The sequence below is a fragment of the Pteropus alecto genome, unplaced genomic scaffold (assembly GCF_000325575.1).
Source record: "Pteropus alecto unplaced genomic scaffold, ASM32557v1 scaffold71, whole genome shotgun sequence".
In the NCBI taxonomy this organism is placed as follows: domain Eukaryota; kingdom Metazoa; phylum Chordata; class Mammalia; order Chiroptera; family Pteropodidae; genus Pteropus; species Pteropus alecto.
The window spans coordinates 460890-480102 of record NW_006433024.1 but is presented as its reverse complement, the minus strand read 5'-3'; the positions used below and the strand labels follow the sequence as shown (position 1 = coordinate 480102).

At 33.8% G+C, this 19213-nt stretch overlaps 1 protein-coding gene across 1 annotated transcript in view; it reads right to left on the bottom strand.

Annotated features, from left to right (window-relative positions):
• Positions 1 to 19213, bottom strand: part of ZDHHC13 (zinc finger DHHC-type containing 13) — a 42534-nt gene that overhangs the window by 18217 nt on the left and 5104 nt on the right. The window contains 8 exon segments of the mRNA XM_025044155.1: positions 2675 to 2808; positions 5841 to 5966; positions 6203 to 6365; positions 7755 to 7819; positions 9202 to 9346; positions 10544 to 10621; positions 12192 to 12314; positions 14975 to 15120. Coding sequence (XP_024899923.1) covers positions 2675 to 2808; positions 5841 to 5966; positions 6203 to 6365; positions 7755 to 7819; positions 9202 to 9346; positions 10544 to 10621; positions 12192 to 12314; positions 14975 to 15120 — 980 coding nt within the window.

Below are 19213 nucleotides of genomic sequence, written 5' to 3'. Positions count from 1 at the left end.
AAATATACAGATGCACACAACCTTAAGCACTTTCACCCCGCAATCAGTTTGAGAAGCAGACACTGGACATAAAATGTAAAAGTAGAAATGGCACTAGTCATCAGAACATTAACCATCTCACTTGGTAACAGGCAACTTGGGAGTCCACATATAACTTACTCAAATGTTAATACTGTTGTTTCAAAGGAAAAAAAAAATCTTGTTTTTCACATTACTCAATATCGTAAATGTATGCATGAATATAGTTTACCTGGATCTATTTTTAAATTTATACCAGGAAAAAATGATAGTTAATGATAGGTATGAAAAGGACTTTTAAAAAGCTAGCAAGATAATTAGCATATTATGATAAAATATTTGAGAAGAACTAAAGATCCCAAATCTCAGGCATCTAATATGCTGCCCAAATGGGCCAAATGGGCCAAATGGAGCCCATATAAACTCTAGGGTTTGACCTGTCTGAGACTTTGCAGCAAAACTGTGTCTGACCTAATTAAATAGTACAGTGAACTACCTAACTTGTAAGAGCTTGCTACTACGACCTGTTTACTTCTGACAGGTGTCACATAGCAGCCTAGATCAATAAGTAACTGCCCCTGGAGCCTAATAATAAAAGTTTGTAGCTGCTTACCTCAATGAAATTGGGACTGAACAGAAGAATGTGAGAGAAATAAAAGCAGTATGAATAGTGTTGCCATATGCATTTGTCTCCCATTTGAATTATGTCCATATGCCAAGCCTAGCATATGAAGCCCTCAACTCACTGTAATCAAAAACAAAAGCTTTCATCCATTTTTTATAATTTGAGTTTCTACTAAAATAGACAACATCTCAAATGCCCCTATCTTATGTTAGTAAATACTGCCAGTCCTTGCTTTCTCTCAGGGAAAAAAAAAGAAGTAATGATTGCGATTCCTGGTGATTTAACTTAAAATTTATTTGGAGACTAAGTCAATCCAATTAGTGGAAAATAAATACATGTCTCTAAGATACAAGTTTTCTGAATAGAAGACAATTTAGGCTATTTTCCAGAAATTTGAGCATTTACTTTACATTTAAATTCTAATTCAGTTCCAATCAACTGTCCTGCTTGAGTGACCAAACGGTAAGATTCCCCTAATACTGTTTTTCCTTATGACAAAAGTAGCGCATGCGTATTCCAGAAAATGGCGGCAAGCCAAAGGGGGGCACAGGAATCTCACAATCACACCCTGAAGAGAGCAACACTATTTCCTTTTAGATCTTTTTCTATGAATCATCATCATTACTTTTTTTTTTTTCCAGTGAGTGAAAATGTTCAACAGGAGAGAGAAGTTTCCTGCTTGTATGGGCCTTACATTCCAGGAAACAGTGATTACATGCTATGAAGAAAATAAAACGGGGTGATGTAGCATAGTCAGTCAGGGACGGCCTATGGAGGTGATTTTGGAACTCAGGCCTGAAGGAGAACATCGACTCCAGCTATGCAACCATCAGAACATGTCAGACGAAGACTTTAGTGAGAGCCACAACCCCAGGTGGGAATAAGCTTGATGTGTTCTAGAAACAGAAACAGGGCTGGAGAACAGTGAAGGAAAGAGATGAAGGAAGAGGGGAGGGAATGAATCACATAATACCGCATAGGCAAGGAGTTTGGATTTCATTCTGAGTAAAGGAAAAGCCACTGGAGGGCTTTATGCAGGGAGAAAAGACAGAAACTGATTTGCCTTTTTAAAAGACCACCCTGACTGCTAAGTGGGGAAGAACTAGAGGGGGTTAAGAGTTGGAGTCAGGAGACCAGTTAGGAAGTTTGGTCTAGGGCGCCAGTTGTGGAGATTCCGAGAGCAGACCAACTAGAGGCAGAGGAGGAAGGACTTGGGAATGAGCTGGATGTGAGAAATGAAAAGAAGGGAAGATTTAAGAATAACAGCAATCCAAGGAGGATACCCATTATTCACACGACGAACTAGATACAGTTTTACTGAGAAAGAGAAGTGAGAAAAGGAGACTGGGGTGTGACATGATTATTGAGTACTATGTGTCTAACTATGTATGTGAACTAACCATAAGGCAGGCTTTGTCACAATTATTATCCTCATTTTATACATGAAGAAATTGAGGCACAGAAAGGTAAAGAAACTTGTTCAAGGTCTGCCTGCGATGTGGTAAAGCTTGATTTGAAGCCAGGCAGTCTCTTAACTAGTGATTATATATAATTATGTATAAATATTTTCCTAAAAATAGAACCATGTCATAGTTACTATTTTATAACCTCCTGCAATTTAATTAGGTTGTTTCGACTAAAAACATTAACAGCAAAAATAACTAGCTTAAAATGAATTTAGATTTAGAAAAAGAAAAAGCAAAATTTCTGAAAAAATGGACAAAAATGCTTCAAGATGCAAATAGCTACAAAAACCTCCCCATTATTCATCAAAATTAACATTTTAAAAAGTGAAGTAGGATATTTATTTTCCATCAGTTGTCAATTCAATTCAATTATTGGGTTGACCAATTTGCTTTCAAGTCCCATCATGTGCTACCAAAGCCCTCCCTTCGCAGCTACCCTGAGGATGTTCTATGTGATAAGCAGCATTCACAGCTCAGTAAAAATCTGTGACTCTAGCTAATCAACAATAGAAATAAGCAACCCCATTGGAATGCAATCACCAGCCTTGCGAAGACTAATACACACCTTGGAAACAAAGATGTCAGAAAAAACAATGTTACTAGAAGGCATCCTTTTAAAAGCCAAGAATCTGAATTGAAGTCCAATATGTATCCAACAGCCCACATGGTAATCACAGAAAGCATCAGCAGCAGGAAGAGCTATTAAGAGATTCAGAATTTTAGAACTTTATGGATTTTACCTCCTAAGTATCTAATAATCATTAGTTCATTAGAAGAACTACTTCCTAAACATATATAATAACATGTAATATAACAGCAGAACACAGTTGTCCTTCAAAATTGCTGAACGATAAATTTGAAGTTTGAGAAATTACAAACCTTGGAAACAATCTTTTAAAAAAAGGCTTACATTTTATGAAATGTTACTTAAACCTACTTTGTTTTGCTTTCTGCCTCTCCAAGAAATGGTGGTCTTTTAGGAAAGTGTTAATGATAGCTGTCACTTTTTAAAAAATAATTTATTTCAAATAGTATTATGTGTCGGAAAGCATAAAGACAAAGGGACCACACAAAAATCTGTACACCCCAGATTTAATGAGGAGACCATAAGAGTTCCAACTTGGGCACTAGATGGTGCCATTTCCTAATAAAGAGGGTTAAAGGACCGAGTTTGCAGAAAAGATGAGTTTAGGGCATGTGGGATTTTAGATACCTATGTACATCTAGGAGATATCCAGGAGGTAATCAGAAAAGCAGGTCTACCATTCAGGAGAAAACTTGGAATTCATCAGCATATAGGTGGTAAAGCCATGAATGAACAACATTCCAAGGACTATGCAGGTAGAAAGGGGCAAAATCTTGGCCAACAGAAATATTTACAGGGAAAAAAGCTAAGTGGCCAGTGTGACCAGAAAGGGAGGATGAGAACCAGGAGAAATAAAGGTTTCAGAGAAGCCAGAGAAAGAGTTTCAAGAAGCGAGTTGTTCTCAGTGTCAAATGTCACACAGAGGCCAAAGATTGAAACTTGTCCTCAGGATGCTAATTGGTTTATTCAGGCAAAGTTAAAAGAACGAAAGTCTATGGACCACAGTGTTGACTGTCTGCACAGAAGCCGGGCACCACATTTCTGCAATGCTGTCACTTCACAATAACATACGTGATCTTGGAATCAAGCAGGGCTTTCTCAACAGCAAAGGGAGAACATATATCCTACTTTACCTTCACTTTTTACTTCTCTAAGTCGTATTATAAGGATGATATCAAATGATATAAAATCTTAAAATGCTTCCAATTCTAATTTGCATAACACAAAATGAGCAAGTTTAGATTTTTTTTAAAAGGTAAACTTAGAATCTACATGCAATGTAATTTTAGAACAGAAAAAAGAAATACGGATCTCAAAATTTTAACACGAGATATAACACTCCTTGATGAGCCACACTACTCACTTATGCAATAGTTCAGTGCGTACTACACACAGGCACTGTTCTAGGCACTTGGGACACATCAGTGAATTTAAGATCTTTCTCTCATAGAGCTTAAATTCTAGTAAGGAAAGACAGACAAATGTTTTTTTTTTAAAAAAAAAAAAAAACGCCTACAGCACCTGGTATTCCAAGGTGGTCTCTCATCTCACCAGGCCCAACCTGCTTAGATTCCGAGATCAGACAAGATTGGGCACGTTCAGAGTGGCATGGCCGTAGACCAAATGTATTAAATGAATTTTATAATATATAAAAAGCTGGATCACACAGGGCCTTATAAGCTATTGTAAAGACTTTGGCTTTTATTCTGGGAGAAAAGAGGGACATCAGAGCATTCTGAGCAGATGAATGATAGGATCTGACTTACATTTTAAAAGATTCAGCTGGCTGCTCTGTTGAGAATAGACTAGAGATAAGTGGAAGAAGGGAGAGAGCAGACAAGTAAAGCAATCCGCATGAAAGATAGTGGTGGCTGGACCCAAAATGCCATTGGTGGAGTGGTGAAAAGGGGACAAATTCTAAATATATATTGAGGGCAGAACTAGCCAATGTGTTTTTTCTGATAGACTAGATACTTGTTATAAAAAGAAAAGACAAAGATGACTAGAGAGCTAGAATTGCTACCTAGCGAGAAAGGAAAAACTGGATGGACTAGTTGGGGAGAGGCAGGAAGACAGACAGGAGTTTAGTCTTTAATGTGCTATGCTGGAGATGCCTATTGGACACTGAACTGAATAAGTCAAGTAGGTGATTGGATGTACGAATCTGGAAAGGTCTGAAGAGAGATAAATTTGGGAGCTGTAAACATGTAGATGGCATTTAAAAAGCCACAGAAGTGCATGAAATCACCAAGGGAAGAATGGATAGAAAAGAGGTCCGAGGACAAAATCCTGGGGCACCCTACCATAAGGAATGGGGGAGAAGCAATGGAGTTGGCAAAGGAGACTTGAGAAGTAACTGTTACTTCTTTCTTCCTCCACATACCTAAATGTAAAATAAGTATTATAGTCAGATGACCCTCTCCATAGAAATCTGATATCTGTTCATTTAGGATCATTCTGAAAGTATAATTACTAATTGTTATTATATAAGATGATGCTATCTATCATATTTGAAACATCAAAAACAGTATAATCAATTCAATACCCCAATTTAACAATTTTAACAATTTAAATTATATTCACTATTATGACTTAGATTTTGCTGGTCATTCATTAGGACAAGCTGAAATTCCTAACTTTTTCATTCAGTTCACTTTTAAGTTTAGAAAAGAGCACCATTCAGAAGAACTGCCGAGTACAATAAATAAATAAGTAAAATTTTATTTCATTTCTTAAAATTCCAGATTTTTAAGAAGCAACATCATATGCTTGAAGTTTGCAATGCTGCCATTTTTAAAGTCTAACTCCTCCAGATTCCAACAAAACATTTTGAATGTTTTCCTTTTAATGGTATTTTCCCTTTTGCTTCCCTAAGAATCTAAACCATTTGTGTTTTGACTCACTCATCAATTAAATGGAGATGTACACCATGATATTCACAAAGAAACATGTAGTTTTATGAGGACTAACAATCAACTGCCAATGAAAATGCCAAATTTCCAACTCTGAGTTATGGGATGCGTGGGAAAGATATAATTGGCAGAAAAAATGCAGCACTCCCAGGTTTCCCCAATGCCTTAAAAAACAAAAATGAATGAAGAAAACAGTTTTTATAGCCCACGACGTAGGGCTCATATGAAAATACCTCGCATTTCTGCAGCCACCTCCAAAGTCTGAACTTCCTGTTGGCTCTCATTTTGGCTTCTGTTTTTAGCATGTGAATAATGAGCTGATTTTTGTTTTGTAGAGCCAGGTCAAGAGGTGTTTCTCCCTTTAAAAAGAAAGAAAGTTCAATTATATTTTCTATATAGTATGAGAGCTAAACATTTTATTAAAAAATCACCAGAACCATAGATTCAATATATTTATCCTGAGGGTAGCCAGCTATTATTGTTTATATCTATCCTGTGGTAACTGAAGACATATGTATAGATTACCTTTATGTTAATTTATCAATCCTCTAATTGAAGATATAATAGACTAAGGGAGATCAATACCTGGTCGTACCTTAACATTTTGGATATCCAGGCTAGAACCAGCTTCCAAAAGTTTATCAACTGCATTAATATTTCCTGCTGCAACTGCCCAGTGAAGTGGAGTGTTCTTGTGTATTTTATCAACCACATTGAGAGAAGGATTAAACTTTAAAAGAAATCCAGTTGGTTCTGGCCTGTCTCAAAACAATAAAAAACCAAGCGCTATTAGAGAGATGAATGATTTGAAGGGTAAATGTAAATGACGAATCTTTTAAGCAAATATATCAATTAACCAATCAGTAAGCATTCTGAAAACTAAGGAACTTCTTTATGAAGAGTCCTAGTCTAAGTGCTAATAGGAGAGATGCATTTAAAAAAAAAAAAAAAAGACATCTATTAAGTGACAGTCTGCTATATTGATAATACAATTTCAACATCAATACAGTAGAATAACCACTTTTGTTTTTCAAACTTACTTTCATGTTGTTGTTCTATTAGCATTTTTTTAAATTGTGAATTTAAATTTGGCCAATATTAAATGCTGTTATTTATCTAATTATAAACTAAATGTACAACATTATATTTGAAGAGATAAACCAAAAGCTAACTGCACATTCTCTTGCTAACCAATTATTAAACAGAGTGAGTATCATATCCTAAAATATTTATTTATCTTAGAAAGTTATGGACTAGATGGCAGAACCCAATAAAACATTTTTGCTGTATCATGAGTACTTTCCCTTCCTTCATGACTACTCAAGAGATTCTTTTCATAAAACAATATTCTACTTTATTCTATCAAGATCTTTAAACACTATACCTGACTTCAGGTGTCAGCAAAGAAGACAAAATGCTTTTTAACAAAATTCTACTTCCAGTCCTACCACTCCATGAACAAAAAAGAAATAGCATCAGAACTAAGTTTCTAGGAGAGAAGTCCTAAGTAAAAGCAGAATCAGAAATTAAGTACGACATTAGAAACAAACTGATAAAGGGAAAACTGTAGCATATATTTGAATAGAATATCAGAAGTTGGACTATAGGGTAGTCACTAGTCACGTGTGTTTATAAAATAAATACACAGAAAAACTTAAATACATAAGTACCTGATGTGAATATATAAACTATTTTCATAAATCAGTTGCAATATTTTCAGAGCAGTCAACAACATCAGAGAACCTCAACATTTACTGTTTTCTGGAAAGCATATTTATCATCTAGATTTCAAATTATGAGAAAATTTAAACTTGTCACCATTTTTTAAAATGCAAACTTAGAAATGTACGTGATATTAACAAATATATGCTATGGAATCTCTACATGTTCTGTAAAGAAATTTTCTTATGGTAGCTTTCAAACTTTTTTCCTAAGCTATTAGAAAAGAGAAAAATTATTGCAATGGTGCTTTTCTAACTACAATTACATTAAAAGTCCATACACAGTCACAGGGTAGAAAATCTTATTTTCTTCTTCAGAATATATTATCTTCTCACATAAACTAAGATAGTTAAGATTTATATACATGGATAAGAAATTGTCAGAACCAAAACTCAGAATGAGGCAATTCAGTTAAACTCACTTACCCAAGAACTTTGTGGGCTGATAACATAAGAGGTGTCTGCCCACTTAAATCTGTCATATTCACACTCTAGTCAAAAAAAAAAAAAAAAAGAGTCAGTCAGCATAACTGTAGACCCAGTCAAAATTCTCTTTTCTTAATAGAAGTATCTCTTTAATACGTTTAACACTACCATTATGTCTATGAGGAAGTTCAAATATCACTTGAATAAGAGAATGTTCTGCTTCACATCCATAGGATAAAAATCCATTCATTTCTACAAAATATTTTTAATGGGAATATCTGAATATATGATTTAAAGTTCTATAATATGAATGGAAGAGAGCTAAAGGAAAAAGAAAAACAATAATCATCATCAAATATGTGACTTTAAAAGTAGAGACCTTAGAAGTCATCTAGTTTAGACCTTAACCAACATTAATTCATATTATCATCTCTTACACTAAGTCATCTGTCCCTACTTAATCACTTCCAGTAATAGTGAACTCCTTATCTTCTGAGGCAACTCACTATATTTTTGGAGTTACTTTTTAAAGAGTAACACATGAAAAATTCTTTTCCATCTTCTAAAATATAGGAAAAAAAGGAAATCATATCTCCATGAGGATACACTCCTTTTAATAAAAGGGGCCCAGGTCTGAGGTATACAACAGTGGTTCCAACCAAGTCAAAGGAAGTTTCAGTCACTGAAGACTCTCATGGGCCTTGGAGGAACACAACTTGGGAAGAGCCCAAAGAGAAGCAAAAAAGACTCTTCCTTAAATGTCTTTCCAAAGTGAACCCCAGGAGGTTATATTCTACTTCAACTGGCTAAGTCTGAGAGAAAGGGCTGATTTAAAAAGAACACAATCATTCCAACAGCATTTGTACAAACATGTTTCCACACCTCTAACAGGCGAGTCTGCTAATATATAAACTACTTTGCTAACAGAAAGCATATCCCAGACAAGTATAGCTGACAGTGAAACTCCCACGGCCAACAACCTATAATTTAACCTGTGCCATAAGTGGATGCCTTTTAAAGCAAATCACTTTTCATGGAATTACTTTAGAGAACAATAAGAAGCATATACTCAAATTGGCCTCCCATTTGGATTCAAACAATGAAAGCAAATGATGGGTGATCTACCTACCATTTCTACATTCAACCAGAAGAAAAACACAGGCCTTGAAGTCATGTTTTTGATAAACTCTGCAAATTACTAGGGTCACAAGAAAAACTAATACAGTCTTACAAGTTTCAGAAACATCTATTGTATGTCACTGAGCTAAATGATCTGTCTTTCTTGCACCAATGAAGCTAGAAAAGCAGTATAAAATAGCTAGACTTATCGAGGCTAATATTTGAATATCTGGATATCCCCAACTTCTACTTTAAAAACAAAGACACACTACTAATAATCATCTTCGGATTTACAATAGCTGGAGTATAAGATACATTTCAAACATACCTGTCCTTTTGAGATGAGATATGCTATAATGGGCATGTGTTGAAATAATACTGCCAGGTGGATGCTGCTGAATCCCTCTCCATCAATGAGAGCGGGGTCTGCACCATACTGTAGTAATAATATGACCATAGGTAAATGCCCTTGTCTGTAAATAGAGAGTAAAAATCATACTGTATTCTGTAGCATGCAGTAAAAGAAAAAATATTCAGGGAGAAACTGATATTCCTAAAATATGAGGAATTTTGGTTAGATATAAAAAGTATTCCCTGACAGTAAAATTTTTAAAACTCTGGATATTCTCCAAACATTTTTTAGTTAGATGCTCCAAACTTAGAACTATCTGGACAGTCTTTCTTGAGTACAGGTAACAAACTTAATAACCTCCCAATCTACCTTAAACCTTATGTTGCTACCAGGTATAAATAATGATTTTACATGACTAATGCTAAAAAAATCTAAACTTTAAAACCACTTAGACTTCACTTTTGCTACTTTAAAATCATCATGAGCCAGATATGCTGCAGTAAAACATTCACGGACTGCAGGTATACTGTACAAATATTATTCTTAGGAACTACATATTTTTACATTTGAATATGGTTCATTTTCCTCAGAAAGCACTGTACCTCAGTAGGTTAACCCTAGATTCTCCAAAATTCCTGGCTATGGAGAAAAGATAAACTCCTTGCCTTAAATAAACAATTTTTCAGTTTAGTTTCAGGTTCACATCAACTACCAACCACAGAGAATGGAGTTAAAACAAAATTTAAGAAATTGTTAAGTCTCAAGACAGGCACTTATTAACTTCAACTTCAGACAGCTAACTTATACCAGAAAGAGCTGACTGAGTTTACAGTTCAGTGGCCTACTGCTTTCATCCATGGGATCAAATACAAAAAGATATTTATTTTGATTATAGAAAAGAAAGTATAATGCACATATTTCAGTTTGAGCATCATAGTGGAGCTCTAATTTAAACACAAACAACATCATCTGTGGAAATTCTTTAAAGCTATATTTATTTATTTATTTTTAATGAAGGGGAAAAAAAGCCTTTCAAGTGGTCTATAACAGCAATTTCCAATACAGTGGCTACATGTGGCTATTTAAATTCAAATTAGTTAAAATTAAATAAAATTTAAAATTCAGTTCCTTAGTTGCATTAGCTCCATTTCACATTTAACATTGTGGCTAGTGGATACCATATTGGATAACACAGAATAGAACATTTCCATAATCACAGAAAATTCTATTGAAAAGTGCTGGTTTATAATGTTCAGAAAATAAACTTAAGTCCCTTTCAATTTTGAACAGCAATTTCATTGTTTAAAGAAACTTTTACCTAATGGCCCAATGAAGAGGAGTTGAATTTAAATCTCCACCCAACTGATCTACCACAGCACCTTTTGAAATATAAAACCTGTTAAAAGAAGACATAAATAACAATAAGATGTAAAACTTAAAATTCATACTATGAAACATCAATTTTTCTTTGTAACGTATTGGGAAACAAATTATAATAATAATCCTTTTTAAAAACACTCAGATCGACAGACGCCTGAAAGATTCATATAACAGCATCAAACAGATCCCTAGTGAAATATTCTTAAAATATAAGTAATTAGTCCTGCTGTCATGAGCGTTCCATTATAACTTACATAACAAACACGTGATAACTATTCTTTCCATATTCTAACTACCACGACACTTTTGAAATGGTTTATATTCAAAAGGTTTAGGATCACACAGATATTCTACCTAACTTTCAAGAAGGATGAAATTATGTCTCTTTTCACACTGTAATGTGGGAATGAATTCTAAAAGTAGGTAGTAAAAAATTAATTCAAAATCCTTTCATAAAACTTAGACATTTTGAGTGTTTTACTCTCTATTTTGGGGGCATAGAGGTGATATGCTGTATAAATGAATCTATAAGGTAAAGAGACATTGTCTTCTGTAGTTTATAGGAATTAGTCTCATTTCAAAATTGTGCTCCATATATATTATTGAAACAATACACCAGTTTATTTTCACAGAAAAGAAGTTTGCCTGTATGAGTGTTTATTTTAAACTTCGGTATATTTTAAATTTAAGTATATTTTTATTTTCTTAAACCTCGATGATTTTAAATATGTATAATACAAAATATATACACATTCATACACACACACATATATTTTACATGCTAGGGTATAAAACAAAGAAACAAAAAACAATGGGTAGACAGTAGTGCTTTATAAAGAGAAAATATTTTATATAATCCGATACATGCCTACTTAAAAATGTATTCCTTACTTAGTTTAAAAAAAGGTTAAATTATTCTCCTATCCATCCATTCCTCCTGGCATTATTACAGGGTAAAATATTTCAATGTTTCTTCTAAACTACATGTTAACTTTGTTCTATCCTGAGAAAGCTTATGTTACGCTTTTTCTTTTCAAAAAAAAAGTTCAAATTAGTAGTTACAAAACAGTCATGGGGATTTAGAGTATAGCATAGGGTATATAGTCAATATTATTGTTATGGTTGTGTGTAGTGCCAGATGGGTGCTAGAATAATTGGGGGGAACACTTCATGGATTGTATAAATGTCTAACTTTTTAAAATTTAAAATAAAAGAATAAAAATAATGATCCTGGCTTGGAAAGAGGCTCACTGGGGCCCAGCAAAATGCTAGGATCCTGTGTAAATGATGGACAGATCATTAAAAAAGAAAAGAAGTTCCATTTCATTGCCTGAACTATATAATGGGCCCCTGTGGTTTTTTCTTTAATTTTCCTTTTTGGGCCAATGAGACTCTTGGATGGGATGATTTCTAAGGTCCTTTTCAACACCCTGATAACTGATATGTGTGGCACAAAGCTTCTTCAGGTATTCATTTACAATAAAAGATTACAGATGGTTCAACATTCATAGTTGGACTTGAAGGACAAATGAAGGAGAGGTCCAGAATTCCACATACACAATTAATCTACATATATCTCATCTTACTTTACAAGATCCAGCCTGTTGTTAATAGCAGCCCAATGAAGGAGTGACACATTTTCCTTGTCTGGTTGCCTGACATCATATCCTGCTTCTACCAATTCTTTACATCGTTCAAAAATCCCGTATCTCAAATAAGAAAAAAAAGACATAATTGATACCATTAAAATAATTTCAAATATCAAAATTTCTTCTTTTTACCATGTCTTTATCCAATCTGTCTTTCAGTTAGCACAGAAATACAATAATTAACAAAGATATACATAAAGAGGCATATTGTAATTGTAAAGACAAACAACAAAAGTAAACCTGGTTTACTAACTGATCAGATTAATCCATTTGGAGTTAAACTTGCTTTTCTTAGATAAATTTTAACATACACAGTTGTCCTCCTTCAATAAATTTCATATGACCCTCCTCTATGTGCCAAGAATACATGGTGCTGATTCCTGACTATAATCTTTTCCTTCAATCAAACCAAGCCCATGCAATAACCTCACAATAAGGAAAGGAGAATAAAAGCAAACTTGGAATGGGATAAATTCAGCAATAAAATATGAACATAGTATAAGGTACAGCAAATGAAGGAATGATTAGACTTTCCTTAAGAGGATGAAACATAGTGTATGGACTGTTTTGTAGGCTGAAGGGAGGACAATTCAGGCAGAAGGAATAGCATGTACAAAAATCAGAGAGGTGAAATTGCACAGATGTTCAGAGAAATATAAGCAATTTAACACTGCAGAAGCATAAAGCATAAGAAAGGGAATGGCAAGAGATGAGGCTAGCAGAGGCAGGCAAAGACTGCATGGGCCTTCTCTGCCAATGCTCTGAAGTTTAGACTTTATCACTCAAAGGAAAACCACTGAAAGTTTTAAAGAGGAAAGCACTCAGATTTTTTAGTTTTAAGAAAGATTACATTAGTGGCAGTAGGGAAACTAATTAGAAGAGGGTGAGGCAGAGAGACTGAGAGACCAGTTTAGAGACTCTTGCAAAAAATACAGGTGAGAGGAAATGAGAACCTAAAGTGAAAGAGGCAATAGGAATGGAAGGAGGGATGGACTTGAGGAAAATTTAAGAGTTATTTAATAGACTCTCAGAATGAGAAATAGGCAAGAAATCTCTCTTTTTAATGCTATAGTAACTTTTTAAATTATCCATTAATACTATTTCTTATCAAAAGAAACTATTAAGTCCCAACAGACTAGTTAGCACTTTCTTTGAAACTTATTTCTATTTAGAGAAAACTGAAAGTTTCAATAGGCCTTCAAGGGTCAAAATGAAACCAAATGACAGAATTGTTTCCCATAAATGTTAAACTAAATCATTTCTGCCTCACCAAAAAGTGTGTGTGTGTGTCTGGGTTTTTTTGGCATTTTTAAAAGATAAAGATACCTGTGAAAATATTAATGAGAGTGAATTGCTGATAATGATGATATATTTCTATTCTTCATCTTTTAAATGTCAACTTTGACATTTTATGGGAAAAGAAATAATCTCTTTATGTAAGAAATATAACAAGAGTACACACTAATTAGGATTTTGGTGATTTAGAAAATGCACACATACATCTCAGCTCTCTTTTATCCTTCCCAAATATTCCTAAAGATCTTCCCACAACCACTTAAGAAGGTCCACTTAAGAATTCCTGAAAGAAATTTTAAGAAAGATATAAAATGTAAATTTTTACTGACATTCCCTGTGAGTGCAGCCTAATTTCTCACATTTATCATAATAGAGATTTACCAGTAGCAGAGAAACATTTAAATGTTCCATTCTAATTAAAGCAAATATTTTCCTTAAGAACACTCTCATCTTCATATAAATATAATATAAACAATATCAAATAATATTCACCTAATGGTTCCCAGGGCCTCTAGAGTTCATATAAAATAATAATTAGAACACCCAAATAACTGTCAACTATTTTTTAACAAAACTAATACATCAGTCTACACTAAGGCCAAACAGCTCATTAATCACCAAAAACCTTTGCTTTTGATAGAAATCATATCAAGTTAGTGTGGTTAATGTTAGTTCATTTCGTGCTGATTAGAAGCTCTGATGGGCAAATTTATATTTGATTACTGAGAAAATGGATTATGAAATAATGTAACTTGATAGACAAAAACATTTTAAAATAAGTTCAATGGCAAAATGGAGAGCAGATGTTAATCAATGAGATCCATAATAGTGAAAATGTTGGAAATGATTTAATGCAAATACCCATGTATGGAGATCTTAAGGGGAAACTTTCAAACACACTTTCATTTTCTGTTTAAGCAAAACAAATGTTTCAAGTGGTCAGAAAAAACCTATTTCTACTTTACTGACTTTCTTCTAGTGCACCCAGCACAATAGGTACATAGAAAGTACTCAATAAATTGTTTAAAATATCCATAAATGTGTGAGATATTTTTCCATCCCATTTGCATATTTAGGTGTAGTACATTTTAAAAGACTCAGATTTGTGTTTCAAACTCAGAGTTTAGTTTTAGTGTCATTTAAAAATCATTCACTCAACAAACATTTACTGGGCACCTAATACATGACAGAAACTGTGCAAAAGCACTGGGGCTACAAAGATGACAAAGACACGCTTTTGCTAAGAAGCTGCTCACAATCTAATGGTAGAAACTGGCAATAGAAAGCTAAGGTACACTGTGTTAAGTGCTGTGAAGCTGGTATGACAAACATACTAGCATTGGAATATGAAGTGAGGAAGGTATACACATATATTATTATAATTCAACAGAATATAAGATTAAACAAACACTGGTTATACTTACTGAGTGGCTTTTACAATATCACAGTTACTAGAGTCCTCTATAAGAGGAAGAGCTTCTCTTGCCTTGGCAAGTTCTTTGTTTTCATGTGCACAGACTCCATGTCGACCAAATCCAGCGGGGTGGGGGCCATGGCTATGATTCCTGCACTGGAGAGTAAGAGTGATTTGACAAAGCATAGTAAGAGAATTAATGTCACATTCAATTACATAATGAATTTGCTACTACCAACAATATTTATTTATTAAATTGATATTCTTGAGTCTTAGAGGTATATCCAAGGGAAAATTTTCATGTTAATTCTTTTCACTAGGATTAGATGTTTAAGATTAGAAAATTCCAAATTATATATTTTGTCATAAAACAAAGATCACCTGCAAAGGCACAAATGGACCTTGTTACTTGTAGTGGGTGAAGGGTCATGGCTATTGACATAAATAGGAAGGTCGCCAGGGCTCTGCTTTAAGGAGTTGTGGCAGACACATGGTAAAGACACCCCCTGAATAAATCAAGTTCTTGAATATGTATAACTGGAGTCATGGAAGATGAAGGGACATATTTTTAAATATTTGACTAAATAATAGCCAAAAATCTTCCAAATTTTGTGAAAATTATAAACCCTAAGCACCTACAAGCTCAACAAAACCAAGCAAGGTAAACCTAAAAAACTTACACCCAAGGCATATCATAATCAAATCACTAAAAACCAACGATAAAGAGATAACCTTAAGAGCAGTCTAATGAAAAAGATATATTACGTTCAAAAAACAAAGATATGAACTCAGACTTGTCATCAGTAAGTGCAAACCAGAAGAAAAAAGCACAACGGTTTTAAAGAGATGAAAGAAAGAACTGTAAACCTGGACATGCCAACAAAAATATTCTTCAAAAATGGGGAGGTAAAATATACAGTTTTTCAGACAAACAAAAGCTAAGAAAATTGCCAGCAAACTTATAAGAAATGATAAAGAAAGTCCTTTAGGCTAAAGGAAAATAATAGCAGATGTAAATGTGAATCTATACGAAGGAATAGAGCCAGAACTACATGAGTAAATAAGCATAATTATGTGAGTAAACATAACAGACTTTTCCTCAGTTTTTAATTTATTGACGATAGTACAGAAACATAAGTGCACTATTGTAAGAGATGCTATAATAGTGTTTGCAGGTAGACAGTAATAAAGTGTATAGTGTTAACCCAAAAGTGACCCCTAAATAAATAAGACAAAGTGGTATAAGTAATAAGTCAGTAGCAGAAGTAAAATACTTGAAAGACAATATAAAAGGCAGGAAAAGTAGAAAAAATAAGGAACACAGAAGAAAATCAAACAAGATGATATATTTATACCTATCCATATTGATAATTATGTTAAATGTAAATGGTTTTGAAAGAAAAAGAAAGCGATTGTTAAATTGAATTAAAAAAACAAACAAAAAATAAAACCCAAAAAACCCTACAAATATATCCTGTCTACAATAAACCCACTTTAAATATAAAAACATACATAGGTTAAATGTAAAAGGATAGAAAAAGACATGCCATGCAAAAACGCTAAGCATAAGGAATGTAGTGGCTCTGTTTATGTGAGACACAACAGATATCAGCACAAGAAGTATTACTAGATATGAGAAGGAAACTTCATAGTACTAAAGAGGCTGATTCATAACAACCTTAAATGTGTATGTACCCAAAAGGAGCTTTAAAATTCATGAAGCAGAAACTAATGGAACTGAAAATAGAAAGGGTCACAATTGTAGTTGGGTTATTTCAGTACTTCTTTCAGTAACTGACAGAACAAGTAAACAGAAAACTATACTGGATAGAGAAAAGGAAAGGAATCAGAATAGGATAGAGAAGACTTATAGAACACTGTCTAGCAACTTGACCTAATTGACATTTTCATAAAACTCCACCCAACAATAGATTTTTTTTCTTTTTCAAGTGCACATGGAATATTCACTGACATACTAGACCTCGAAACAAGTCTCAAAAAACGTAAATGTACTGAATTCATAGAGTATGTTTTCTGATAATGGAATTCTATAGAAAGCAATAACCAAAAGATAAATGGGAAATACTCAAATATTTGGAAATGAAGCAACACAGTTCTAACTACCAAATAGGTCATAGAAAAACAAAGAAAAAGTAGAAAATATTTTGAACTGAATGAAAATGAAAACATATCAAAATGTGTAGGATGTTGCCTTAGCAGTGTTTAGAGTGAATTTTTAACTTTAAATGCTTATAAAAGGGGAAAAAAATAGTCCAAAATAAATGATCTAAGCTTTCACCTTAAGAATCTAGAGAAAGAAAAGTAAACCAAATTGTTATCTAGCTTTCACCCACATCAGTCACCAGACCTGTCTCTCTGAACAACTTTCAGTTTAAAAAACAAAAACAAAAACCTCTCAAAGAATGAATATACATGAATAGAAAATTGAAGATATTTGACGTAAAGTGCCTAAGTCAATTCTGCAGGAGTTCCAAAAAAGGTTTAAGAAATGACAGTTTTACTGAAATAAGTCCATAACCCCTGTACAGGTTACTCTGAAGAGGCATATGCCTTTTTTTTTTTTAACTTACGGTAAAATTGATTTTTTTAATATATAGTTCTATGAAGTTTTACATCATTTAGAGTCATGTAAACACCACCACAATCAGGATACAGAACAGTTTTAACACCTCAGATAAGTCCCTTGGGATATTCCTTTGCCATACCTCCTGACAACCACTGACTTCCCCAGAATGTCATATAATAAATTATGCAGTATATAATCTTCTAAAACTGGCTTCTTTCACTCAGCATAATGCTTTTGAGATTCATCCAAGTTGTTGCCTGTTATTAATAGTTCCTTCCTTGCTATATAGTATTCCATTACACGAATATAACAAGTGTATCCATTCAAACAACTCACGTGAGTTGTTTCCAGTTTTTGGTAATTATAAATAGAGCTGCTATAAACATTCATGATCAAGTTTTTACGTGAACATATGTTTTTGTTTCTCTAAGCAGGAGATTGCTTGGCCGTCTGGTAAGTATATGTTTTTGCCAAACTATTTTCCAGAGTGGCTATACCACTTTGCATTGTCACTAGCAACATATGAGAGTTCCTCACTGGCACTTAGTATGGTCAGTATTATAGATGTGTAGTAGTATCTCATCCGTGGTCTTAATTTGTATATCCCTAATGGCTAATGAGGCTGAGAATCTTCCCATGTGCTTATTTGCCATCTGTCTATCTTCTTTGGTGAATTAAGTCTTTTACTCATTTTTTAATTGGGCTGTTCGTTTTCTTACTGTTAAGTTTTGAGAGTTCTTTATATTATATATTCTAGATACAAGTCCTCTGTCGAATATGGAATTTGCAAATACTTTCTCCCAGTCTTATCTTATCTTTCTATTTCTTAAAAGCCTCATTTATAGAGAAAATATTTTTAATTTTGATGAATTCCAATTTATCCATTTTTTTCTTTTTACAGATCATGCTTTTGACATCAGTTCTAAGAACAATATCTTGAGACCACAATTTCTCTATTCAGAGAGGAAGTTTTCCCTCAGAGTTTCAGGTACCTGTGCTGCTAGAAGATCTCTTTCCTGATCCTTTAAGCTGAACTAGAGGGCTTCTAGAGCACTCTGCGTCTGCATTGATGCTCACTTCCAGGGTTCAAGTCCAGGGAGAAAAGAAGAGAGGGGAGGGGACCCAGATGGAAATAAAAGGTAAACAGGCTCCTGGTTCAGTGGTGTTTTGAATTCCAGTCTGTGTCCCCAATCTACCTGCTACGATTTACTTTTCAGAATTTTTAAATAGCTGCTATTTGCATTCTGCTCAGTGTATTCAGTGGGATAGACAGGAAGGAGTACGCTTATTCCATGTTACCCAGAACTACAAATGCTCTTTTGAATAGGTGAGTTCTGATTTATCTGGTAAATTCAACCTCACTATCTTATTTTATACACACGCGCAGTCACACACAACTAAAAATAAACATATAGGTAGTTAGATTAAAACATAAATAACAACATTACTTTAGGATTTTTTTCATTATATCAGAGTAATTGTAATTATATCCAACTGAAGACAAGGGGGTAAGGAAAGAGTTGAACTATACCCAGAATTTCTAGAGTATCAACAAATAGCACAAGTTGCTAAAACTGACAGAGAAATCGGTCCACTTTTTATATAAAACTTCATTTTAAAAATTATAATGATTCACATTCACTTTAGGGATCTAGCAATACA